At 37.1% G+C, this 27,040-nt stretch overlaps 1 protein-coding gene across 10 annotated transcripts in view; it reads left to right on the top strand.

Annotated features, from left to right (window-relative positions):
• Nucleotides 1–27,040, top strand: part of DST (dystonin) — a 558,535-nt gene that overhangs the window by 491,469 nt on the left and 40,026 nt on the right. For all 10 annotated transcript variants that reach the window (XM_004605867.3, XM_055134251.1, XM_055134257.1 and 7 more), the window contains 14 exons: nt 2,364–2,582; nt 6,758–6,961; nt 8,298–8,529; nt 9,025–9,251; nt 10,100–10,222; nt 10,547–10,648; nt 12,949–13,050; nt 15,090–15,263; nt 16,100–16,255; nt 21,137–21,334; nt 21,676–21,804; nt 22,592–22,762; nt 23,849–24,004; nt 24,202–24,408. In XM_004605867.3, coding sequence (XP_004605924.2) covers nt 2,364–2,582; nt 6,758–6,961; nt 8,298–8,529; nt 9,025–9,251; nt 10,100–10,222; nt 10,547–10,648; nt 12,949–13,050; nt 15,090–15,263; nt 16,100–16,255; nt 21,137–21,334; nt 21,676–21,804; nt 22,592–22,762; nt 23,849–24,004; nt 24,202–24,408 — 2,400 coding nt within the window. The remainder of the gene's footprint in view (nt 1–2,363; nt 2,583–6,757; nt 6,962–8,297; nt 8,530–9,024; nt 9,252–10,099; nt 10,223–10,546; nt 10,649–12,948; nt 13,051–15,089; nt 15,264–16,099; nt 16,256–21,136; nt 21,335–21,675; nt 21,805–22,591; nt 22,763–23,848; nt 24,005–24,201; nt 24,409–27,040) is intronic.

Genomic DNA, 27,040 nt, shown 5'->3' with positions numbered 1-27,040 from the left:
TTAATATTCCCTTTATTATCTTTGCAAATATTCTTACATGAAAAATACAATGACTATAAAATAATTATTGTAAGTGTACACAATTATAAAAATACATTTTTAAATAGAAGCACTTATAAAATACAATGATTATAAAATAATTTGTGTCATTTTGGGACTTGAATTACTATTATGTCTTATCATCTACAAACACATTGTGATATGAATTTATACTATTATTTAAATCAGTGTTTCACAACCTTTTTCCCACCACCATCCACTTCAGACCTTGTTTCTTATCTGTGGTCTTAAACTGTCCTATCGGTTGGTTATTTAGTCTCAGTCAATGCCCCTCTTTTCCCCACCCCCCACCCCTCGTTTGTGTGTTGTTGTTGTTGTTTTTAACTTGTGTCCTCAAAGTATTTTGGGAGGCACAGAGGGACCATATTGGCTGAGCTCTCGTTTATTATGACACTCATAAAGTCAGTGTGTGGCTTCATGTTCTACTTGGTTCTAAATATGTGTAGTTAATTTTGCTGGCTGAAAATTTCTCTTGCAGTCTAAACTATACAAGGTAGTCCTAACTTCTTCCAAGAATGTAAATGCTGCTAAATTCATGTGAGACATGTTTTCTAACTAGAGGACCACATTTCCCATCCAAAGCGACCCCTTCCAACCACCATTGTCATAATGGTCCCTTCTCTATCCCTACTGCCCTCTCCCCCAGCCCTTGAGGCAGGCTTCCAACAGTGGCCCTTGTTTATACTGTCCTTGGGTGTTAGTCTCGTAATGTTTTTTCATATCCCACAAATGAGTGCAGTTATTCTATGTCTGTCCCTCTCCTTCTGACTTACTCCACTTATTTCAGCATGATACTCTCCATGTCCATCCATTTATAAGCAGATTTCGTGACTAGTTTTTCTGACAGCTGTATAGTATTCCATTGTATGGATGGAACATAGTTTTTTTAACCAGTTGTCTGTTCTTGGGCACTTGGGTTGTTTCCAATTCTGGCTGTTGTGAGCAGTGCTATAATGAACATACAAGTGCAGATTTCATTTCTGCTATGTGTTTTTTTGCACCCTGGGAAATATTCCCAGAAGTGATATTATTGGGTCATATGGAAACTCAATTTCTAGTTTTTAGGAATTCTCATATTATTTTCTAGAAAGGCTGGACCTTTTGGCATTCCACCAACAATGAATAAGACACTTTCTCCCTGCATTCATGCCAGCATTGGTTGTTCTTACCCTTTTTGATGTGAGCCAGTCTCTGTGGTGTAAGGTGATAACTCATTGTTGTTTTCATTTGCATCTTCCTGATGATTAGCGATATAGAGCATTGTTTCATTTGCCTTCTGGTCATTTGAATTTCTTCTATGAGGAAGTCTCTTCATTTCTTCTTCCCATTTTTTGATAGGGTTGAATTTTTTTCTTCTAAAGTTCTACCATCTTACATATCTTCAATATTAACCCCTTATCTGATGGGTATTAGGTAAATAATTTTTCCCATTCCATGGGCTGTCTACTGTATCTTGGTCACCATTTCTTTTAAGGTGCAGAAGCTCCTTAGCTTAATGTAGTCCCATTTGTTTATCTTTGCTTCCACTTGCTTGGTCAATGGTGTTTCATTTTTGAAATGCCTTAAGCTTCAGTGTCACGGAGGGTTCTGCCTATGTTTTCCTCAAAACTCTGTGTTTTATAAAATAAAAACTGAGATCCAACTATTATTAGATTTTGTCACCTAATATAGTTTTTGAGATCTTGTCTGTCATTAAGTCCCACATTGTTTGAAGAGTACATAAAAATATTATATAAACATATAATTTATAAGCCAGATCTCTAATTGTTATATGAGATTTTTCCCACTAAAAATATTTTATATTTTTTATAGTTTTATTATGTGAAGAATACTTAACCTGCAGTAGAATATAATCTGCTTTAAAAGGAAAGGAAATCCTGACACATGCAATTTCTCTTAGCAGGGCCTTTCTTCAATATAAAATTTTATGCATAGAAATAATTGAAATATAAATTGCTTTTGTTGATGTATTTTTATGTTACTGCTTCTCGGCAGCAGGTGTTTGATGCCAGAGGAAAGCAATCTGTTTTTTGTTTTGTTTTGTTTTTGCTTTTGTGGTTATACCCAGCGATGCACAGGGGTTACTCCTGGCTCTGCACTCAGGAATCACCCCTGGCAGTGCTCAGGGGACCATATGGGATGCTGGGAATCGAACCTGGTTCAGCTGCATGCAAGGTAAACACCCTACCTGCTGTGCGCTCACTCCAGCCCCAAGGAGGAAGCAATCTGGAGCACCTGTGCTACTTGCTTGTCTTGCCTACACGAATGTAAGGTTAAACATATGTCATTATCCTCATTCCTAGAAAAAACTGGACAAGGTATTGAAGAATTATGATGCTATCTGCCAGATAAACTCAGAAAGATATCTACAGCTTGAACGGGCACAGTCCCTGGTGAACCAGTTCTGGGAAACCTATGAAGAACTTTGGCCCTGGCTGACAGAAACACAAGAAATCATCTCGCAACTTCCGGCTCCAGCTCTTGAATATGAAACTCTGAGACAACAGCAGGAAGAGCATCGGGTAAGCACAGTGTGTAAAGGAGACCGTGGTGTTCTCACAGAAAACAAAAAGATCATGGTCTTTATAGGGTCTATAAAGCACCTTGGGTGATTGGGTCTTTGCAGAATAATTTTACTCTGGTCTGCTTAATTATAGTTGCTTACCTATTATCCAGCATGGTGGGGATATGACTTGAGGGCAGAGAACATAGTATGTGTTATTAATTACATTGCAACTTTCACAAACTAGTCAGTATGTATACAGTATCAGACTATTTGGGACAAGGAACAAAATTCTCATTTTAAAAGTTTGCATTCAACTTAATTTTCTTGACTAGGCCTTACATTTTATGTAATGGTTAGAGCCGTCTAGAATATATATTTTATATATATACACACACACACATAAATATACACACACATATATATACCGACTTGTCATACAAACATGTCCACTGAGCTTGGAGAAAAGGTACAACATAACTATATCCAAGAAGTAATATTTTGTGAAAGTATGAAAACCAACAAAGTCTAAAAACAATTACTTTCAGTTTGTTTTGGGCCACACCCAGCTGTGCTTGGGGCTTGCTCCTGGCTCTGCACTCAGGGATCACCTCTGGCAGGCCTTGGAGGACCATATGGAGTTCTAAATGGGTCCTACATCCAGGTCTGTTACTTGCAAGGCATGCAACTTACACCTTTTACTTTCTCTGGCCCAAAGACAATTATTTTTTTATTGTTTTCTCCTTGTGTGCATGAACTCTTTTGAGGCTCTTGGCTCTTGTGAGTTGTATATGAGTTAACTAGAGAGTTTATTCATCCATACAAATATATCATGTTTTAAACAAATATAAAATAGCATCCTGAAACAAGTATTCATTTCCTTGGTCACCTAAATATTAACAGAAAGCAAAAAAATTAAAATTTTGCAAGGACTTGAGTGAGAAAGGCAAAACTATCAGAAAAAAATAAAAAGACTTACTATTTATGGACTTGTGAACTTAATTGCACTTCCAGATCAGCACATGATGTTCTCTGAGATGTGTGTGTGTGTGTGTGTGTGAGTGAGAGAGAGAGAGAGAGAGAGAGAGAGATGGGGAAGGGGGAGAGAGATAGGAGAGAGAAGAGAAAGGTTTAACTGAGGATATATTACATCATTGTTTGAAGTAGTAACATACTTATTAATCTTGTTTGTTTACTTTCCAATAGAAGCATTTGTTTACAAGAGAGTTTTAGAGAACATTTTAGTGCAACATGGAAATTTTACAGAGTTCTCTGTAAATCATATAACCAAGGAAAGACTTGAGAATTGAATTCAGTGTTAGTATAAAGTTTTGTCACAGAAATTCTGACATCTAACTACTGATTGATATTTAATTTAAAATAATGTCATGAATTTCCTTTATCCGAATTGATTAAATTGCTGCTTCTCTAGTATAACACCAAATAGTATGGCTGGCCAGGAACATTATTAAACCGAAAACTTCAAAATTGCATTGATTTTCTTTTTTTGTTTGTTTGTTTAATCTTCTGCCTCTCAAAATAGGGATGCATAAAGGGATATACAAAACCTTGCAGCCAAATGATTCAATTTTTCTAGCTAAATTGATCACAATATTTTCAGCCTTTCAGAAGGTCATTCTAACCAAATAGATGTCTTGATGCCATACTACCTCTAGCATGACTAGATCTTTATTACAGTATGTTGCCCAGAAGAGTTCTGTTGCACGTAAGGCAAGGTGTTTCCTTTCAGGCCTTTTCCTCATGTATATGCACACCCACATGGGTATCTTTTTTGGGGGGAGGGGGGAGGTGGAGGGTGGGGGAAGAACTTCCCATGTGGTGCTCACAAGATCCAGGGACTCCATCAGTGATTCTCAGCCAACCTCCACCCCTGTGGTGCTGGTGGTTTTCAGGGCCATGCCTCTTAGTTTTAGGGTTCTACAGAGCTGCAGCCTGCAGTGCTTTGGGAGGGGGCCATGTGGTGCTGGGAATCGAACCAGGGTCAGATGCATGTAAGACCTGTGCCTTCACCACTGTAAAATCTCTTGGCTCCCAAGTAGGCATTTTGGAGGCTTCTCGTCTACTATGGGGGAGTTTATAACAGGGTGGGTAGTTTCACTACTTCTGAGCAAAGATGTCTCCTAACAGTGCCACACATATGACATCTCCATAGACTTTAGGGAACAGAAGCAATCTCAGCAGAGATATGTTGTTTCGTATATTTAACTTTATTTGAGAGATACATCCCAAGAAATGTCACAGGGCCTTGGAGCCACTCCTGGTAATACTTGACCTAGCTGTGCAGGCCAAATGGTCCTATATTCAGTGATGCTACTCAGATACAGCAATCCTGGTGTCACCAAGGAGACTCCAACACTGCTCAGGGGCCATGTGGTGCCAGGAATGGAAGGCATGACCTCCACATGCTGGGCATATGCTTCAAGCCCTTTGAACTCTCTCCCAATACCCCTTTATTTTGAGTCTATTGAGTAAGTTTGCTCAGCAAATGTGCCTTCTAGAATATGGAAACCAGACTTACTTAACATTTTGCTTTACACTGACATTGTTTATTAGAAGATACTGTCATGAGCACCTCAATTCTATAAAGCAGCATGTAGATATGAGTTAATAATCTGAAACAAAATTCTGAACTAGAACTGTCAATGAGATGGATTGCCTACATGATTTTCATATTTGTATCATGTTGGTTTCGAACCCCTGACTTGTATTTTTAAAAGTTTATGTTTCTTTTGAATACAAAATGTACTATTTTTGAAGTTTTCCCAAACTTTAAAAACAGTTTGATATGTTGTAAATTGGTTTGCGGGGGGCTCTTTTTTGTTTGTTTGTTGGGCCAAACCTGGCTATTCTCAAGGCTTACTCCTGGATCTGTGCTCAGGGATCATTCCTGGTGGGTTTTGATAGCCATACAGGGTTTGGGGGTCAACCCCCGTATGGTGGGCTGACCACGTGCAAGGCAAGCATCCTACTTGCTTTACACTGGAAATTGTTAATGATTCTGTGTAACCATTGCCTCAGTAATTTTCAGAATATTTCACTAATAATAGTAATTAAGTGGGCACCTTCAGTAAAATTGGAGATATTTGGCAGTTTTGGTGATTATTCTTGATGAATGGTAACATTTTTTTTCTAAATAGTCTTTCCCAAATATAATTTTCTTTCAAAGAAATTTTTTGAGAGGGACTGATAGCCACAGTTTGGAGACTCACCAGTGGGGCAAAGAACTATTCCTTAAATCTGGTACCAGTTCCTTCCTGCAAATGGGAGACCACCTAAAGAAATATTTAGGCAAATGTGCATCTTCCCCCAGGCAGTGGGGGCCCCAAGTTCCAGGCATGAATGAGATGGTCCAGTTTATTTGTGTCCCAAAAACAAATGTGATTCTGCTTGGATTCCTTAACCACTCATATATATATATGTGATATCAGCATATCAATTTAGTTCTTAATTCAGTGATACTATGAAAATATTCATATATCATATTTTTCTTTAAGTTTAACTTTAAAATGGTGTTTAGTACATAACTATATTTGGTTATTCTCCCTGAATTTAACATTAAAATAAACACAAATAAATTTGCAGGTTAGTCATGTTTGTGTATATATAGTTTCATATATACATTTATGCATGTTGTATATATATACACATTTTATATTGGTTTATATACATAATTGTAATGGTTTCTGTATCCCCTTAGACTCCTTCCCTCCATTCCTCCTTTCTTTCCTTCTTTCCTATCAATATTCCTTCTTCCCTCCTTTCTGAGTATGTAGAAAGATATCTCAAGAGTTATGATTTGGTCTCTGTAGGATAGGAGAAATATACTAAATTGTTAATACTTTTGTGTAATAAGAGTCTTGGCAAATACTCTGTCAAAATGTGATGGTCTTGGTGTGAAATGCATAAGGAATGGAAACTCATTATTTCATTCAACCTCCCAGTCTTACAGGTACCCTTATAGAAACTTTGACATGGTCACACTGTCATTTAATCTTTGTGCCAGAGGCATCTCTTATGGGCAGAGACTTGTATGAGCTATGATGTGTAAAATGCCTTAAGATGGGGAGGGTGTTTGTTTGGAGTTTCTTGCCAGCTGGATGCACTGGGGATGTAGACAGCTGTAATGTGGAGGTGTAACCCTCAGTTACTGAGAAATTGTTTGATTTGTTATAGCAACTGCGAGAGTTGATAGCCGAACACAAACCTCATATAGATAAGATGAACAAAACTGGGCCTCAGTTACTGGAATTAAGCCCAGGCGAAGGCTTTTCTATCCAAGAGAAGTATGTGGCAGCTGACACCCTTTACAGTCAAATTAAAGAAGATGTCAAAAGGCGAGCAGTGGCTCTGGATGAAGCCATTTCTCAGTCGACTCAGGTAACCATTCACCACGGAAATAAGATTGAGCTCTTCCAAACAGCACAGCATGAAAAGACGTTTTCCTTGATCTCCTGATAAAATTTCAACTGAAATTGTTTACAATATTGATACCTTTGTCTCTAGAGGTAGTCATTACTCCTGTCCAGTTCTTATATTTTTCTCTCTGCTCCTAGTTATACTGACAGAATTTTATGTCACTTAGAAATATACACTTGCCTTCAGTGTTTGTATATTTAAATTAGTCCTAATTAAGGGAGAATGCAGTATTTGCCATGACAAGAGAAAAAAGCAAACATCATCATTATTAATATAGTACTCATAGACAGGAAGTATGAGGAAAGACTAGTAGGTCATATAAGGAGACAAATACATAGTTAGAAATGGACTATTTTTTTCTGAAATACCTTTTTTTCCAAGTAATTGACTTTGAAATTACCTACGGATTTTCTATTTTTAAGTTTGAAAATAGTTTTGTTTTTTAAATGGTTGATTTTTTATCATTAGGTACTCTGGCATTAGAATGTTTCGTTTTCCAGTTCCAAGTGATTTTTTAAATGTTAATGATAGTGTATCTTTAACATTATATAAGTATCAGTTGACACAACTTTTTTTTCTTTTTGGGTCACACCGGGCGATCACAGGGGTTAACTCCTGTCTCTGCACTCAGGAATCACTCCTGGCGGTGCTCGGGGGACTATGTGGGATGCTGGGAATCGAACATGGGTTGGCCACATGCAAGACAAACACCTTACCTGCTGTGTTATTGCTCCAGCTCCCAGTTGACACACTCTTATAATTTTACTTCATTCTCTATGAATTACCTTTGCAAATAAAGTTTTTAAATTTTTTCATGAACTTGGTCATATGTCTGACCATGAATTAAATATAAACTTCCATTACAACATTTGCGGGAGTTTTCTGTTAATTTTTCAAGTATTTCTCACAAAGGAACTCTATCACTTCTTATAACACCAAGTTAGTAAAATTGAGTACAACAGTGTGTTTTGAGAACAAACAGTTGGCTTACCTTTTATAATCTTTAAAATTAATTTTAATTATAATTCATTTTAATTATAATTAACAAGTGAAATGAAAAAAATATGCTACTCAACCTAATTATACATAAGCATGTGCTCTTTCTTAATAAATATACTAGTATGAATTCCTTCCTATACCATTGGATTTAACATTTTGAATGGTTGTGTTGGCAAAAGAAACTAAAACTTAGTTCTTGTGGGATTAAATCTATGGGCTTTTATTTTTGTTGTTGTTGTTTAAAATTTGTGCATGGTATATTGAATTATTTTAAATAATCCTCTTGTTTTACTCTTAGTTCCATGACAAAATAGACCAGATCCTTGAGAGCCTGGAACGCATTGTGGAGCGCTTGAGGCAGCCCCCCTCAATCTCTGCAGAGGTGGAGAAAATTAAGGAGCAAATCAGTGAAAATAAGAATGTGTCTGTAGACATGGAGAAGCTGCAGCCATTATATGAAACTCTTAAACAGCGGGGAGAGGAAATGATTGCTCGATCTGGGGGAACTGATAAGGACATATCTGCCAAAGGTAATGTTTCAGCAGATGAGAACAGTTGGATTCTTATCATTTAAAAAAAATTTAAATCCATGAGAAAGGCTCTGGACACAAGCCTATTCTGTTATATTCCTGGAAAGAAATGCATATCTTTCTTCTTGATTTGGAGACTATGAAGAATGTACTTCAGTGATAGTGTCACTTTCTCTGGAATTAAGATGAGGCTTGGTAAACTTGAAACTTGGTGAGCTTGGCTCCGCTCTGAGCTCTCTTGTGCCTGAGCCTCCACTTTTATCAGGGAAAGCCTTGATTCAGGAGGAAGTAGGACACCCTCAGATCTAGCTTTTGTCTGGGCAAAGGTCACTGGGCCCAGTGATAACCACTAGATACACTAGATACAACAAAAGTTTGGTCCAGTTTTAGATACTTAGCAAATAGAAGCACTGTTTTTTATGGGAACTAAACATTCTGCTTTATTGCCTAAATGGGGCTAATATGTTGCCTTTTGTGTAATACTTTGTGCTATAGCTGTTCAAGATAAGCTCGACCAAATGGTTTTCATTTGGGAGAACATACATACGTTGGTGGAAGAAAGAGAAGCCAAACTACTGGATGTAATGGAATTAGCAGAAAAGTTCTGGTGTGATCACATGTCACTAGTTGTTACCACTAAAGATACTCAAGATTTCATCCGTGACCTGGAGGATCCTGGAATTGATCCCTCGGTAGTGAAACAACAGCAAGAAGCAGCAGAGGTAAACAATGAATTTCATTTACAGGTGGAAAAAAAAAACTTATTATATAATGAAAGCAAGATTTCTTTTTTAAGTGTCCAGGTTTACTCTCTAAAGATTCATATTTGTGTCCAAAATTTAGATGAAAAAATAATATAAGAGAAACACTGCACCCACAGATTTCACTTAGATGGTATCTATTGCAAAGGATTCTGCTCTATATTAATTTTGTGTTTCTAAAGTAACACTAAGTAGTGTATCTAGCTACAGAGTAGGGTGTCCTCACTTACCAGGGCCCAAACCTTGCTGACATTTGCCTGACTACCTAACACCCTTCAAGGGGCTTCAGGGCCAACTGCAAGATTTACAAGGGTGAATCTAGTCTGTCTTTGTTTCCAAAGGCAAATTTTCCTACTGTTTCTTTACCAAGCTCCTTCTAGTAATCAGAAATGGTCTCCCTTCCCTTGCTCAACTTCCAAGCAAAGATCTTTCTAGCCTCTGAATCTTTGCCTTTTTATTCCCTTACTCTACCTTCCTACCGTCCTTAGGCACATACGACAGAAATATCTCTATACTTTTCAATGTTGCTAATATTAAAAATGACTTTTCTTTTATATTTGTTATATAGAATCATTCTTTTACTGTTGCTTTTGTTATGCATGTTTGACATTTGTGACTCACAAGATGCTGATTTTTAATGTTTCTCCTTTGTTCTGATTGAAAAAGTTTATTGTAGAAATAAACAGTAGAAAGTGAAAGTTGATCATTATCCCACTTCCTAGAAATATCTACTATCAAAAATTTTTATTTTCATCTTTTAAAATTCACCATGATTTTTTAAACTCTAAGACTGTCATTTCTTCTTCTAGGCCATAAGAGAAGAAATAGAAGGATTACAGGAAGAGCTGGATATAGTTATTAACCTGGGTTCTGAGCTCATCTCCGCATGTGGGGAACCTGATAAACCCATTGTCAAGAAAAGTATAGATGAGGTACACCTAGACAATCTCTACTATTTGTCAGAAATCTTTTTTTCTGATGGTTTTGTTTTGTTTGGGCACAGGGCGGGGGCCACTCAGGGCTTACTTCTGGCCCTAAACTCAGGATCATTCCTGGCCGGGATTGGGGGTACTATTTGGGTTGCCTGGGATCAAATCTGGGTTGACCACATGCAAGACAAGAATCCTGCCCCTTGTACTATTACTCTGGCCCCCTGACAGAAATCTTTTCAAAAGATTTTGTTAACGAGTACATATTGGCAGAAGTATTGAGGACTTAACATGTCACACTAAAAGAGCTCTCTGTTGATATTCCAGTTAAATTCAGCTTGGGACTCTCTAAATAAAGCTTGGAAAGACAGGGTTGACAAACTGGAGGAAGCTATGCAGGCTGCTGTTCAGTACCAGGATGGATTGCAGGTAAGGAATTACAGAGTGTCTGAAGGTCTTGGCTGCTAAGAAGTGCCATGTCAATTGATGTCTACAAATTTACACATTGGCACTACCCCAGTGCTTCAAGTTTGTATGCAATTGCTGGCAAATCTATTCCTGCGGTTGCCTCACCTACTTCAATCCATATTTAGCCTTTTAAAAGACATTTCTGACACTTGAGATGTGTGTGGATTTATAGATAACTCCCAAACACAGGGCCATATATACAGTCCGTGAACTTTACTTTGGAAAGAAATATTTTTTTTTTTTTTTAAGCGAGAGTAAATGTTCCCACACGGTATTTTTCACCAATGACTCAACAACAGACAGTAAAATGGAGCTGAATCTGAGTTCTGTTCTAAAGTTGAGTGGAATAAGATGAAAGGAGTAAACACTATCTAAAAATATCACAAAGTTTAACTAAAGTCAAAAGTAAAGTAATTTGATTTGAAGCCAGTGCTGCCTTGAACTAAAATAGATTTCTATTAGGTCATAATTGTTAGCGTTAAAGGTGTTTTATTCTTTTCCATTATATAATTTCTTATAATAGTCATTTCCACCAACTTTAAATGTTCTCATTCATCTATTTAATTAGCCCAATTTTTTAAGTTTTTTTTTTTTTAACTACAAATACCCTTGCTGATTGAGACCAACACGGGTATTTTTCTCCTTACCTTCCTTTTATTCCATTTCCTAACAGGCTGGCAAGAGTTTAGCTTTTCATCTATCCTACCCTATGGAAAAAGCCTTCCTAAGTATTTCCATAACACCAACTGAATATTATTTTAAAGCTCAAATGAGAGCATCTTTTCATTTTATTTTAACTCTCCATTTCTTTATTTGTAAAATTAAATATCACAAATCCTGCTTATGCAGTTAAATTTTGTTTGGAATGTTGGAAATATATGAAACTACTCACTACAGGTGACACATACCCCCTCCTGGTTCATTGTTGTTATTTTAACCAAGGTAGTAATTTATTAGTCAGGGATCTGTGCCCACTAGCCAATCAGGTCTGTAAAGCCCGTGATTATTTTCATGTGCCTTTGAAAAATCATTTGGTTGTGACCCTCTTCTGTGGTACTGCCACCACATAGAGCCATTGGACCTCATTCCTCATTAATAGTAGGCCAAAGGGCTGACATTTGATTTGTACTGCCACAAAAACACGGTCCATCAGAGATCAGAGATCCTTGCCATGGGTAGTGGCATCTTACCTGTGAAACTGAAAGGGTTCTTAAGCTGCTGGTACAAGCTCTGACTAGATATCCCAGGCTCCATAGTTGTAAAGGCTTGATGTAAAGTAAATTTTATTTTCTATGTTGTGGCTTAAGTTCTTGGAATTTTTTAATGATATAATGTTAGATGCCAAATGTTTTCCAAGGTAATTTGTTGCTTAATCTACTTTGTGGTCTAGAAAATTTGTAACTGCAAAATAAGAATAAAATGCTCTTAGGGTGTTGTTGGTTTTTCACTTAAAAAGAATAGATAACTAGGGGAGTCTAAAGTCTGTTCCAGTAGAATAATGGTCTTCATGGTAATTGTTTTAAGTTAGGATTTTAATGTTGATCTCAGAAATATATAATTAAGGATTTAGTTGATTCAAAGATGTTTGCTAAGGTATTAGATAATAAACTTACTGCTTATTTGGATCACTGTCACTGTCACTGTTATCCCATTGCTCATCGATTTGTTCGAGCGGGCACCAGTAACGTCTGTCTGTCAGTGTGAGACTTATTGTTACTGTTTTCGGCATATTGAGTACACCACGGGTAGCTTGCCAGGCTCTGCCGTGTGGGCGTGATACTCTCGGTAACTTGCCAGGCTCTCTGAGAGGGGCGGCGGAATCAAACATGGGTCGGCTGTGTGAAAGGCATTGATTTGGATAAATAGATGAATTTGAATCTTTTAATATATTTATGCAGTAAATACGAATAAGTAGACAGACATGAGAAAACAGAGAATTTTATTTCCTGAATTTGTTACTGAATTTGTAAAACCTTTTTGCAAATGGAATTTTTTTAAACATTTTCAAATTCTATTCAAGGAAGACTTTTCTTTGCAAAACTGGGTGCACAATTGGAGTTATATGTATTTTGTTTGGAACAATTACTTTTAGTAATTTTAGTTAGTGCTGTTTTTATTTTGGCAAATAATCTTAATTTCTTGTAAAAGAGTCTTAATCCTTAATATATTTGTAGATATATGATTGTTCTTTCTATAAAACTTGATACGTGGTGACCTAAAATGTTCTCTTATAATAACACATGGACTAATGTGTTTTCCAGGCCATATTTGATTGGGTAGATATTGCAGGTGGCAAATTAGCTTCAATGTCTCCAATTGGAACAGATCTTGAGACTGTCAAGCAACAGATTGAAGAGCTAAAGGTATGGGTGAGCGTTCACGACTGGAGACTTGACATTTAAAAAAAATCTTGACTCATTTGAGTCTTACACCAAATTCATTTCATTTTTATATAATTGAAGCTTTACATTTTGACCATGAAGTGGTTTAATAAAGCAGTGTTAAGTGCCTCCTGAATAAACTGGGTAAAATTCTAATAGTTTTTCTTATTAATTTAATAACCTATCCATTATATAAAATCTCCAAAATATAAATAAGCAAAATGATTCTTTGGGAGGCTCTCTAGCAGTGCTCAGAGTCTCGAGGCTATTTCCAATGAGTGTGCTTCACAGAGGATTTACTACAGCACCACAGCATGATAGATGCCAGCTCCCAACTCTTTTGAGTTATCTCTGCAGCCCCCAAATTGGTAAGCTGCTCAACATGTATATATCCAGAGGCAGCCACTCTTGAGATGTGACTTATAATCTTCCAGATATACATATTCCTTATCTTAGGAGCAGGATAGAGGTGTGCAGTGTGTTTGAGGGTCATGCACATGCAGAGCACAGTAAGAATTTCATAACTGTTATTCAGTTGTATCATTTACATATATGCATATATACATATGAGCATTTTTATTTTCTTCATTGCGTTCAGTGTGATGCATTGAATACAGCAAGCTAAGGAAGCCATCGCATATAATATAATAGTGTTATCCAAGATCCCAAGATATCTATTTTAAAATGTTGGTGCTCTCCTTTGTAATATCCTTTTCTGATTCTTGATCTCCAGCTGTGAAAATGACTAAAGTATTTTCTCTTTTGAAATACTCTGTGCTGATTGTCGTTTATCAAAATGGGATCAGCTATTTACTTCCTAATTTTAAGTCTCCATCCAGTGAGGATGACACCATTTTTGATGAGTTGATTTTTATATAAAACTGTTATTTGACTTTAAAAATTGTAGTATTTTCATCTTTAAGCATGATACTGAAAAAAGGGGAATAATTTTACTATTCCTGTCACTGTATTACACTTAATTTGGTGAATGTACTAACCACATGATATCCTTTATGTAGATATACCAGTATTGAGAAGACTTTATTTTTGATATTTCCAAATACCTTGCTGGTTTTCATTTGGCATTACTCCAAAATCAGGTGGTTAGACATTATATCCCAGTTTATTCACTTGCTAGTAAAATAAATGACATCCAGAAAGTCGTCTTATTTGTCTCTCTTCTTCTTTATCCTTAAATGAGGGGTAAAGTTATTTTCTTTGTAAATTTGTGGTCAATAATTTGGAAAACAAGCAACTATTCACTCTAGCCCATTCTTAACCTATTTTCATGTTTGAAAAATTAAGGAACGGAGTTTTCATTTTTATTAAAGTATTTGCTATTACAGATTAAAATAAAGTTTACGAAAGAACACTTTTTGATTGCAAGATACTATTTACTAACCTATGTTGGTTGGCAAAACCCGAGAGTAATAAATATATGTCAATGTCAGTAAGCACCAAGGGAGAGAATAAGTTATTCTGGGAGAACAGTAGTGAGGCATAGTAATAGCTAAATATTAATGAACATCGCATAGAACATACAGAAAACAAAATGTCTAGTGAGGATAAGATGTCTGTGTTTTTGAGTAGAAAAAAATCAGATATTTTCTCTGGGTTTCATGTGCATTAATATGTATAGTCTTTTTTCTACAATTTGAGTATTCACTTATTGAGTATATGTAGATATTGTAATAAAATTAGTGTGAAGTTTAATTTTTATCATAGAGATAAAAATGAAATATCAAAATTATAAGTAGAAACATCTTGTCATCAGAAATACTCAATAGATAAAAAGGATTTTCTTTGCTGCTTTTGTTTTAGTATCTAAATTTTCCCTAGTAAACCTCTGTTAGATTTTGTTCTTTCCCACATCGTCCACCAATTTAAAAAAATGTGAATTAGAGTTAGAATTAATACCTCATAGGATTTTTTGTGTTTTAACAAATTACTGATTTACAAATTAGTACATTTGTATATCTAATATATACATTGTATATTTATGTCATTTTTTTTATATAAAGCAATTTAAGTCAGAAGCTTATCAACAACAGATAGAAATGGAAAGGTTGAATCATCAAGCAGAACTTTTGCTGAAGAAAGTAACAGAAGAGAGTGACAAACATACCGTTCAAGACCCATTAATGGAATTGAAATTGATATGGGACAGTCTGGATGAGAGAATTATCAACAGACAGGTAAATAATGAGACCTTTATTAAGAAATTTCAGAGTCATATTAATGCAAAATAATTATTAAAAGTAAAATGATGTCATTTAAACACCTATGTTCTTTGATTTCACAGAACTTTTTTCTTATGTCCCAAGTTTTTATTTTTTTCTTTTTGGGTCAAACCCGGAGATGCACAGGGATCACTCCTGGCTCTGCACTCAGGAATTACCCCTGGCAGTGCTCAGAGGACCATATGGGATGCTGGGAATCGAACCCGAGTCCGCCGTGTGCAAGGAAACACCCTACCTGCTGTGTTATCGCTCCAGCCCATGTCCCAAGTTTTAACCACAAAAATCTTCAAGCTTAAAATGTGAAAAGATTCATAGATAGAGACTAAACATTTGTTTGGGATCAGAATATAGTCTATATTGATGTCAGAATGCAATTTTGGGGACCATAATCATAGTACAGTAAGTAGGGCGTTTGCCTTGCACAAAGCCAACCTGGATTCAATCCCTAGCATCACATATGGTCCCCTGAGCACCATCAGGAGTAATTCTGAGTACTCTTTAGGAGTACAGAGCCAGGAATAACCCCTGAACTTCACCAGGTGTGGCCTCAAAACAAAGCAAATAAAAATCAAAATATAATTCTGTGTACTTGAATTCTATAAAATGTTATGAGCCAGTTTACTGTAATAAGAAAAAAAAAGTTTATGTGGAAAGATATGACAGTTGGATTTTGGATAGTTTTACGCAGTTAAGCAACATAAATCCATTTATGTTTGCTCTTATTTTGTAAATATATGCTGTTACTTATATGAAGTTCCTCATGGGCTTTCCTCCTTTCCGTTTTTCTGCAGCATAAGCTGGAGGGTGCTTTGTTAGCACTGGGTCAGTTCCAGCATGCCCTGGATGAGCTTCTGGCGTGGCTGACCCACACAGAGGGCTTGCTCAACGAACAGAAACCCGTGGGAGGAGACCCCAAGGCCATCGAGATTGAACTTGCCAAGCATCACGTACGTCGCTTTCTGCCTATCATGTCTCTTTTCTGTGCCTTTCTGCCACCACCATCCTATTTTAGAGGTGCCTTCTTTAATGCAATTTTTGCGTCTACAATTTTAGCATAAGTTCAGCTTGATGTTTACGGCTAAAGGTTAAACTGCTGAAAACATTCTTCCTATAAGATTATACTTAAAATATTTTTTCTCATTGCTTAAGGCTGTTTTTATTTTTTAAAAAAAGGCCAGTAGAGATGAGAATGTTTTGGCTAAATTTCATTGTGGCTGCATGGCAAACACTTGAAGGTTTAAATCCCTGATACCATTGGATGAACATATCTTAGCTTTAAAAGTTGTTGAGGTTTCATCTTTGTTTTTTAGATATAAGTTGGATTCCATGTCTTTGTACTCCAGTTTTCTTTATCTATTGATTCATTGATGGGTATTTCAAATCTTGGTATAGAAAAAAGTGCTGCAGTGAACAGAGGAACTGCATGTATGTCTTTTCAAAGGACTGCTTTTTTATTCTGCAAATAAATACTCAAATGGAAATAGCTAGATCATATGAAATTTTCATTCTTAGTTTCTTTAAAGTAATTTCCATGCTGTTCTGAAGAACAGCTGCAACCAGTTTATATTTCTACCAGTGGCAAGCAAAGAATCCCTTTGCTTCATGCCCTTACCAGCATCATAATGTATTCTATTTACTATCTGAATACAATGCTATACGATTTAAACTTAGATGGTATTAGATAATATTATGGCAATAAACTTGTTCTTATATTTTCAACATCAAGGTAGCCTCAAAAACTGAAAATATTCCACTATCAGTTGTGTGGGGATGGTCCTTTTACCTCTCTCTCTCTCTCTCTCTCTCTCTCCCTCTCTCTCCCTCTCTCTCCCTCTCTCCCTCTCTTTCTCTCTCTCTGTGTCTCTGTCTCTCTCTGTCTCTTTGTCTCTCTCTGTTGTTGTTTTGGGGGGCACACCCAGTGGTGCTTACTCTTGGCTCTTTGTTCAGGGATCACTCCTGGCAATACTTGGGGGTGGAATCAAACTGGGCCGGCCACATGAAAGCGAGCACTATATCCACTGAACTCACTGTCTCTCCAACCCCATTTGTGTCTCTCTTTTCACTGGATTTTTTTTGTATCTCACTATTTTCTTAGTCATTAGATATTTATTATGTCAAAAGAATTGGTACCAGCACTTTACTTGAGCTAAACTTTATAAATAGAAACATTTTGTCTAAAGAGGTACTGGGGAAGAGTTTATATTATTGTCATCTTTGTGATACTTAGTTTTTAACATAAATCTGGTCTGGAGATAGAGTATAGCTGGTAACATGCTGGTCTGATTTGGCTGATTATCTCTAGCACTGCATTTGGTCTCCAAGCACTGCTAGGATTGATCCTTGAGCACTGCTGGGTGTGGATGCCACCCCCCAACCCCTAAAATAAGCAAGGTTATATTCAGTAGAGTTTATCCCATTGTTTCCCAAATTGGTTAATATCTGACCCCTCTGTGTGTTAGTGGAGACACAAAAATTCTAGAGGGAGTGATAGTGGTAATTGGAAGAGCTTTGTTTTTGCTTGCTGGAAAATGTACATTTTTGGGGGGTAACTGAGTAATTTTTTTTCTATAAAGAGGATGGTAAGACAGATAAGTTTGGGAACGTCAGGCTTATCCTGGCATTCAACAGTCTGTCATAGAATTTTAAGATTCACATTAATAGTGCTATTTTATTTACTATTAGATCCTAAATTTTGGCTTTCAGTAATTTTACCATGATTATTAAACAGAAAAGTGTTTATTATACATATTTGGTAGCATCTTAAAACAAAGAATAGGGTTTTAGTACCTTAACATCATTATATATAATTTTTCACTATTCCTGCTCTAGGTCTCCTTTTTTTTTTTTTTTTTTGTTTTTGTTTTTGTTTTTGGGTCACACCTGGCGATGCACAGGGGTTACTCCTGGCTCTGCACTCAGGAATTACTCCTGGCGGTGCTCAGGGGACCATATGGGATGCTGGGATTTGAACCTGGGTCGGCCGCGTGCAAGGCAAACACCCTACCCGCTATGCTATCACTCCAGCCCCCTAGGTCTCCTTTTTATACTTTTCTTCACAGTAATTATTGCCCAAAGTAAAATTTTTTTCTTTCTCTTTTGCTTGACACTGTCTCTATGTGTAGTCATTTTCCAATTATATCTAATGAAGCAATTAGATAATTAAGCAATCAGGTCTTTGCATCATATTTTTATTAAATATATGTTTTTCTGAGCAAAAATTTGCATAAAAACAAAATATTTGTTCTTGGTATTTGCTCATGGTTGGACTGTAGCACTGTTGTCCCGTTGTTCATCGATTTGCTCGTGCAAGCACCAGTAACGTCTCCATTGTGAGACTTGTTACTGTTTTTGGCGTATCGGTATGCCCCGGGTAGCTTGCCAGGCTCTGCTGTGCGGGCAAGATATGCTTGGTAGCTTGCCAGGCTCTCCAAGAGGGATGCAGGAATTGAACCCTGGTCGGCCATGTGCAAGGTAAACGCCCTACTGTTTTCCCTCTAAGTACCTCATGTCAGTAACAAGACCTTTGTAGAAGACAGTTTGTGTAGGAAAAAGCAGCACCCTGATCCACTTTTTTGGATGGGAAATGAGTAGGAAAGCAGTTATTTCGTTTCATCAGCCTCAAAGCAGTTGGAGGCCTCTCCTCATTTCTCCTTCCATTTCTCAAAGGTCAAAAGTTAAAGGACTCAGAACTTGCCAGCACAGTTATTAAAGGAAAGGGAGGGAATCTTTCCATCTTGCTCCTGCATTTCTGGCCCCAAGGCTTTGCCTTATATAGCAGGACCTGGGCCGTTCCAAAGAAGGAATTCTATAGAAGTATATTTTATATTTGGACCACAACAAACATGTAACTCTCTCTCAGTGAAAAATGCTTCTCTTGTTAACATATGCCCCCTTTATATCAAGATGGCTTTCGTATTCAGCTGGTTGTGTAAGTGCCTTTGACAAACACTCCTTCACCAGATGCCTTAACGCAGGAAGGAATCCGGTCAGAGAAAGTGACCACAAATGGCAAGTGATCTTCGCTGAAAATCCCCTGGGTCTGATTTTCGTTCCAGATGTAGAATGTCCCAACAGAAGAATTGTGTTCCTTCTCTTTCCTGTTGCTGAGCCAGTGGTCATCAGGAAGTATTAGCACTCTTACTGAGGTTAGAGGAAGGGCTTCTGTTTTGTTTTGTGAAAACATGCATTCTTAAAAGGAAACTGTTACGAAGCTATATTTGTGCTTTAAAAGTGTAATTCGTTGTTGTTTTTGGCCACACCCCGCGGTGCTCAGGGTTTACTCCTGGCTCTGCTCTCAGGAATTAGTACTGCAGGCTTGGGAGACCATATGGGGTCCCAAGGATCGAAACCTTGTCAGTTGCATGTAAGGCAAGTGTCCTACCCACTATGCTCTCACTCTATCCCCTGAAGTATAATTAATTCTTGTCTGCATTAGACATTTACTTTCTTAGCCTAACAGTTGCTTTCTGCACCCATACTTTTTCCCTGGGTTAGTGTATCCGACTATTATATTTCTATGATATAAAAGGAAGGTGCTATTTATTGGGACATTGTTATGAGTGTGATAGAGGTGAGTGGAATCAGATATGCTTAAACACATTTAATTTATTGTATAACCATGAATACAATATAGTCACTGAAATCATATATATGTATATGTATATATATATATAAGCACATCCAGCTAAGAACATTCATATTCCAGTCATATCTTCACCTCTAGCTGACTGAAGCCACAAACCAGGCACTCTTAAAGTGACATGTCTTAGGCCACCAGTGAACTCCAAAGTCTCAGCTTGGGATTGCCCAGTGAACTTGACGTGAGGTTGGTGGAGGGACTGGGGTCAAGAGCAGCGATGTCCCTCAGACAGGTTGGAGACAAGTCAGACAGAGTTCATCCCAGTCTCAGCAATGTTGGGACCAAGATAGAGATCCATAGGTTCATGCCAGGTCCCAAGTGTGTTGGAAACAGGGAGAAGATCCAAAGGTTCTGTCCAACTCTGACAGGGGCTATCAGAACCTGTCTTTTAAGGGTCCACTGACCAGTCAATTTGGAGTGTTGCCAATTGAATTGGCCAGTCCGAGTTTAAGACATTGAATTGGCCAGTCCGAGTTTAAGGCGGGAAGTATATGCCCCACATTGATAAGGAGATGTGTCAGCATGGCTTATTAGCTAACTATAACACACACACAATAAAAGAAGTTCACAAAATGGTATAACTTTTGTTAACACAAAATGGAGTGTCTTCTGTTCATAACAGATATCTAGTATACATGCCCTGTATCTAATTTCTAATCAAAGAATAGCTAAATATTCTTTTGAGTATCCCTGGAATACAATGAAACTCATTGGTATAATGATTTTCTGAGGTAATTTTTGTCCTTTTGGAGTGCTCTTTATAAATTATGGCACCATATATCTTAGAAATGTCTTATTTGAAAATGAATGTATATATGTACAAAATACCTATAAATTTTTTTCTTAAGATATGGAAATTGAATTCAATTAAAATTAACTTTAATCAAATAAAATATTTTAAATCCTTTCATTGCAGACATTTAATGTCAACAGTTGCAAAGTTTATCTAATGGGATAATAGGCAAAATATTCTTATGTGATTGTTTAAAGAAATATTGCTGGATTATAGGGATAACTGGGAAAGCTTCAAAGTTAAAGGAAAAGAAGACTATCTTTTTAAAACTCTTACTGTAAAAATTTCATATTATGATCTGGGTGCAAAATGTTCATAGCCAAGAAATGAAAGAGTCAATTCAAAGTGCTATTAACATATTTCAAACTACCAAACATAATATTATAATATTTTCAGGTTCTCCAAAATGATGTATTAGCCCATCAGTCCACAGTGGAAGCTGTTAATAAGGCAGGAAATGATCTAATTGAATCAAGTGCAGGAGAAGAAGCAAGCAACCTTCAGAACAAGCTGGAGATCTTAAATCAACGCTGGCAAAATGTTTTGGAGAAAACAGAACAGCGGAAGCAGCAGCTGGATGGTGCCTTGCGTCAGGTAAAAAAAAAAATCTGAAACTGTCTTCAAGATCAAAAAATATGGAATTGGTTTACAGAGAGCCATGTTTTAAATTTTTTTTTAACCTTAAGAAGAAAAATAAACGTAAGTGTGCTAAAGAACAGAGCTACAGAGAAAGGAGCTCTCTGATTCTTAGTATAACAGTCTTATCCCCCAGCGGGCTACTGATGCAGATAGAAAAGGCCAATCCTTTGGTGTGGGGCCATTCTTAAGAGGGCATAGAAATGCCAGCAGGCTGGGACACTCATTGCTTGACACGCATATTCTGTTCAACAGTCACAATGCCTATGTTCAGAACATAAAACTCTCTATCGCTCCAGGCTAAAGGGTTCCATGGTGAAATTGAGGATTTGCAGCAGTGGCTGACTGACACCGAGCGTCATCTTTTGGCATCCAAACCATTAGGAGGCTTACCAGAAACAGCCAGGGAGCAGCTTAATGCCCACATGGTATGTTCCTGTTCTGACTGTAAATCTGGCTTCAGACTAAGAAATTGATAACTTCAGATAAGCCCTGGTGATGAATAATTTGTGGGAGAGATTTAAATGAAAAGCAGTTGTAGCCGGAACAGATATATGAGTGCTCGGTACACCAAGATTTATTATTCTGGACTCAGGTTTATCCATTTAGATGTCTTACTAGAGATTGTGTCTTAACTATTTATCTACTGGGGGTGGAGTTAAATGAATACAGTATTAGTCATTTTGTAATAGTTTGAGGAGAGACTTAGAAAGCCCCTTGTTTTACAGAGAAGGAAATTGAGTGTCAGGGGAGTTAAATTACTCATATTAGGTCACAAAGCTACAATAAAGTCCTTCTTGATAAAAATGAAAATACTATTTCATGAGCCTTGGCAGACCAAATTGGGTTGGTAATGGTTGCATCATTTCTGAGATTTCTTGATGGGCGGGGCATAGTTGGAGGGCTTAGGTTTTATTCAGTAGACTGAAAAGTTGAGAATAGGTATACATCTACTCAACATCAGTAGAGTTCCTTGCTTTGTATGTGTGAGACCCTAGGATCAGTCCCTGCTGCCACACGCATAAGACAGAAATGTAAATGTGTCTGGGTTTTTAATATATAGTAGAGATATATATGACAAGGGTCTTTGGGTTGTGAATATGATAGTATGAATATGCAAGAGTGTTCCAGGTTGATACACTGAAAAATTGAACTATTAGGAAAAAAATCAAACTATTAAAAAATTATATAACTTGGAGGAATATTTCACTGTAGGAAATCTGTGCTGCCTTTGATGTTAAAGAAGAAACATATAGGAATCTGATGGAGAAAGGCCAGCAGATGCTTGCAAAATGCCCCAAATCTGCAGAGACAAATATTGACCAAGACATAAATAATTTGAAAGAGAAATGGGAATCTGTGGAAACCAAGCTCACTGAAAGGAAAGTATGTGCTTTGATGAATATGACATAATGGCTGTTTGTGTTGTTTAATTTGATGGGTTTTGCTTTATCTCTGAGTAGAATTTATCAGAGTAATTTTGTGGACTGGAGCGATAGCACAGCGGGTAGGGCATTTGCCTTGCATGCGGCCGACCCAGGTTCAAATTCTCCGTCCCTCTCGGAGAGCCCGGCAAGCTACTGAGAGTATCCCACCCTCACAGTAGAGCCTAGCAAGCTCCCTATGGCGTATTCAATATGCTAAACACAGTAACAATAAGTCTCACAATGGAGACCTTACTGGTGCCCGCTCAAGCAAATTGATAAACAACGGGATGACAGTGCTACAGTGCAGTGCTAATTTTTAATGATCGAAATTCAAATGTTCATTATATACTCTGGAAATTTATTGGGAAAACATTATTCTGTGTTAACGCAGGAGAACAATTAATGGTCTCAACTCAAGGATAAAGGCATAATATCAAGTGTTACTCTGTACATTTTTAAAGTATAAGCCACTCAAGTTGTGGGTTATAAAATGCAGCTCTAATTACATTTATTAATCAGAGGGCTTTATTGTGTGAAGGTAAGGAAGAAAGAGAGAGATGATTACATATGAAATTAGCACTTATCTAACAAAAATTTATATGAAGAAATTAGAATTTATATTAGTTTATGAATGTTTTTGTCAGTTTTTAAATATTAATAAGGAATCTTAATATTATAGTTTAATACTATAAAAATGATAATGTGAATATTAGAATGCACAGTTTATTGTCAGTGCACAGTGTATATTTCATAAATAAATTTGACCCTCCAAATTAATTTTATGGATGTCTTTTCTCATATTTATTTGAGAATTGTATTCTGTGCTTAACTGCCCCAAACTAAGCCACAGTTTATTACATATAAAAAGTTATACTTAAAGAGTTTTGTTTTCCAGTGTTTTTACAAATGCTTATTGTATTTATAAACCATTAATGGAGTATGGATTATATATTAAGAGTAGATAAGAAGATCTTCCAGAAAATGGTTAAACTGGGATTAAGAAATATTAAGTATCATCAAATACAAAAATAATCTGTCTTTGCAGACTAAACTGGAAGAGGCCCTCAACTTGGCAATGGAATTCCACAATTCTCTCCAAGACTTTATCAACTGGCTCACACAGGCTGAACAGACCCTTAATGTAGCTTCTCGGCCAAGTCTTATCTTGGACACAGTCTTATTTCAAATCGATGAGCACAAGGTATGTCGTCATTCACGTGAATAGTTTGTCATTTCAGAACTTTTTCGGTAACAGGCTGTTTTACTGTCAGAGGCTGGATTTGGTGTTTTAATGCTTTATTTTGATCATTGTAACAATTTTAGCCTAGAGTGCCAGAAGATGTTTTTGAGGATCCATTTATCATTTCATTCTAATTAGAACCTTTTCTTTTGGGAAAGGTTTTTGCCAATGAAGTCAATTCTCACCGTGAGCAAATAGTAGAACTGGACAAAACTGGAACTCACCTGAAATATTTCAGTCAGAAACAAGATGTTGTCCTAATTAAGAACCTACTGATCAGTGTTCAGAGTCGATGGGAGAAAGTTGTTCAACGGTTGGTGGAGAGAGGAAGATCTCTGGATGAAGCAAGGAAGAGGGCCAAGCAGGTAAGCCTTAATGAGACTTCTCTGAACTTGGCAATCAAAGAGCTCTTGTTTGACATATGTGCATTTTCCTGAATGACTTTCATCACAGGAGGCTGCATTAGGAGTAACAATCATGGCTGGAAGCCCTGGTGCATATTTTTCTGAGAGAGCTGTGGCTTGTTAGGGTGATAACATCACCTGGCAGCAGTTTAATGCCCGGAGACTCATCTTGTGAGGACTGACTAGAGCTGGATTTCATAGATAGGACCTTATAATTAAGGCCCCAAAAAAGAGACTCAGTGTTTCGATTATTGAGTTTATTGGTTTTTGCCTTGTCCTGTCAACCTGTACTCTCCTGGTCAGAATGAGATGTCAGCCTTCATTATCCTGCTACCTTTCATTTAGTTTCTTAGTCAGACTTTCTTTGCCGCTGTCGGAGCTGGAGCCAGACATTGAGTCCCGGAGACAGCTTTCTGAAAGAGCATTTTCTCTTTGAATTGGTCCTACGCCTCACTCTCTGAGGCTATCCCATTACTTCTTGACTAGTCTTCATTTCTTCTCCAGCATTTTCTCTTTCTCCAACATTCTCTAACAACTGCTCCTTACTTTTAGGCAGATCAATTGGATCGGTGGGGGATTGCTTTTTTTGTTTGTTTTTTCAAATTTTAAAATTTTGTTTTTTAAAGACACCTGCTGTGCTGGTTAGACAGGTTTGATTTAACCATTCTTTTGCCCCACTCAATAGTGGTTTTTGGGTGGTTGTTTTTGTTTCTGATTTTGTGAGGCTGCTGTTGTTTTGAGTTTTGAGGTCACACCTGGTAGATCTCAGGGCTTAGTTCTGGCTCTGTACTTAGGGATCATTCCTGGCAGGCATGTGGCACCATATAGGGTATTGAAGATTGAACCTAGGTAAACTGCATGCACCTGCCCCAAAGTATTGTCCCTCCAGCCCCTCCATCGCTTTTTCTGTTGCTGGTGTTGGAGTCTTTCATTTTGAGGGGGTTGACTGAGTTAGATGATGCAGAAGATAATGTGGAAGCTATAGTTTTCAGTGTTCAGAATTATCAGCATGTGTTTTTTAAAGCATTTGAAATAGCAGATTGCTCTGTTATAGGATTATATGCCACATAAATACTTTTCTGTGTGAAGCATTTAAGTTTTTTTTTTAAGTTTAATATTAAGAGTCTGTAATAGACTCTGTCTTCAGTGTCTGTTTAGGACGGGATTACTGAATATGACATATTTTTGGTACCCGCATGCCGCATCATCTGCAGTACAGGCATTTGTTGGAACTCATGCATTTTGGGTGTCCATAGATAATAAAACGAGCATGAGAGGCACAGTCATTAATGTGACAATTTGACAATTTTGATAGCAGCAGTAAAGATGCTGAACAATCTTTGTATTAAATATGAAGTTAATGGCATTATTTTGTTCTTATCAATTTAAAACCAATTTTAAAACTTTATACCTCATTTCCTTTTTTTGTTCCTCCTTCTTAACATGGGATTTAAACATCTTAGAAGTGAAACCCTGATCTGCGGGATCATGAGTGGACACATGAAATTCTCTGAAAGTTCATATTAATCAAAAGAAGTGGGGGTAGGGATGTCTAGTCACCCTGAATACTCATTGGTCACTTCTAGGTTCATTTCTATTGCTTTTTTGAAGTTAATGTTGTTGAGTTCGCTACAGCAAGTGACCATGAGGACAACTGCAAAAGCCATGCCTTCTCAAGATATTTTATAATATGTTAAAATGTTCCTTTTTAGGGAGGGGAAGGGAAGGAATTGAGTGGAGACGGGGCACAGAGTCAGATGAAAATCAATAGGGGGCAGCTGGGCCAAAGAGATTCAGGTACATCGGTGGTAGTAAGGAAAGATAGAGCTAAATATCCAAACTATGGAGTCTACAGCACTGAAATCATAATTTCATTTCACCCAAATTTTAACAACCAAATTTCCAGAGGTGCCTGTTAAGATGGCAGACTGTGGGCTTGGGACTGTTAGAGAGAGGAGGGAATGTGGGAACACTGGTAGAGGGAAGAGACCAGGGTGGGACAGGTGCTGGAACATTGTGTCAACTATGAAAAACTTTGCAAATTGTGGTGCTTTAGTAAAATAAAATTTTAAAAATAAATTTTAAAAAATGAAGAAAAATTCCCTTTTATCTTCTGCATGGAAGTTTTGAGTGGCTTTCTTTTAAAATTCTCTTTTTTAAAAAAAAATTATTTATTTTGTTGAATCACCATGTGGAAAGTTACAAAGTTCTCAGACTCATGTCTCAGTTATACAATGCTCAAACACCTGTCCCTTCACCAGTGCCCATATTCCACCACCGAAAACCCCAGTATACCTCCCACCCCCACCCCCCACCCCCGCCTGCGTAGCTGATAAATTTCACTTCATTTTCTCTATATCTTGATTACATTCCATATTTCAACACAAAACTCACTATTGTTGTTGGAGTTTCCCCCCAAAAAAAACAGCCCTACTGACAAGGAAGCATTTGATAATTAATTTTCCATTGCGGAGCATGAAGAGATATGAAGTCACGCGGCCGGGATTTCTGTATTTTAGTATTTTAGTAATTAAGTCCAGGGAGATTTATGTTAGAAATTGCATCAATTCCCTTCCTGGGGCAGCATGGGGCT

The sequence above is a fragment of the Sorex araneus genome, chromosome 4 (genome assembly GCF_027595985.1).
Source record: "Sorex araneus isolate mSorAra2 chromosome 4, mSorAra2.pri, whole genome shotgun sequence".
Lineage (NCBI taxonomy): Eukaryota > Metazoa > Chordata > Mammalia > Eulipotyphla > Soricidae > Sorex > Sorex araneus.
This window is presented reverse-complemented; position numbering and strand designations above follow the sequence as displayed.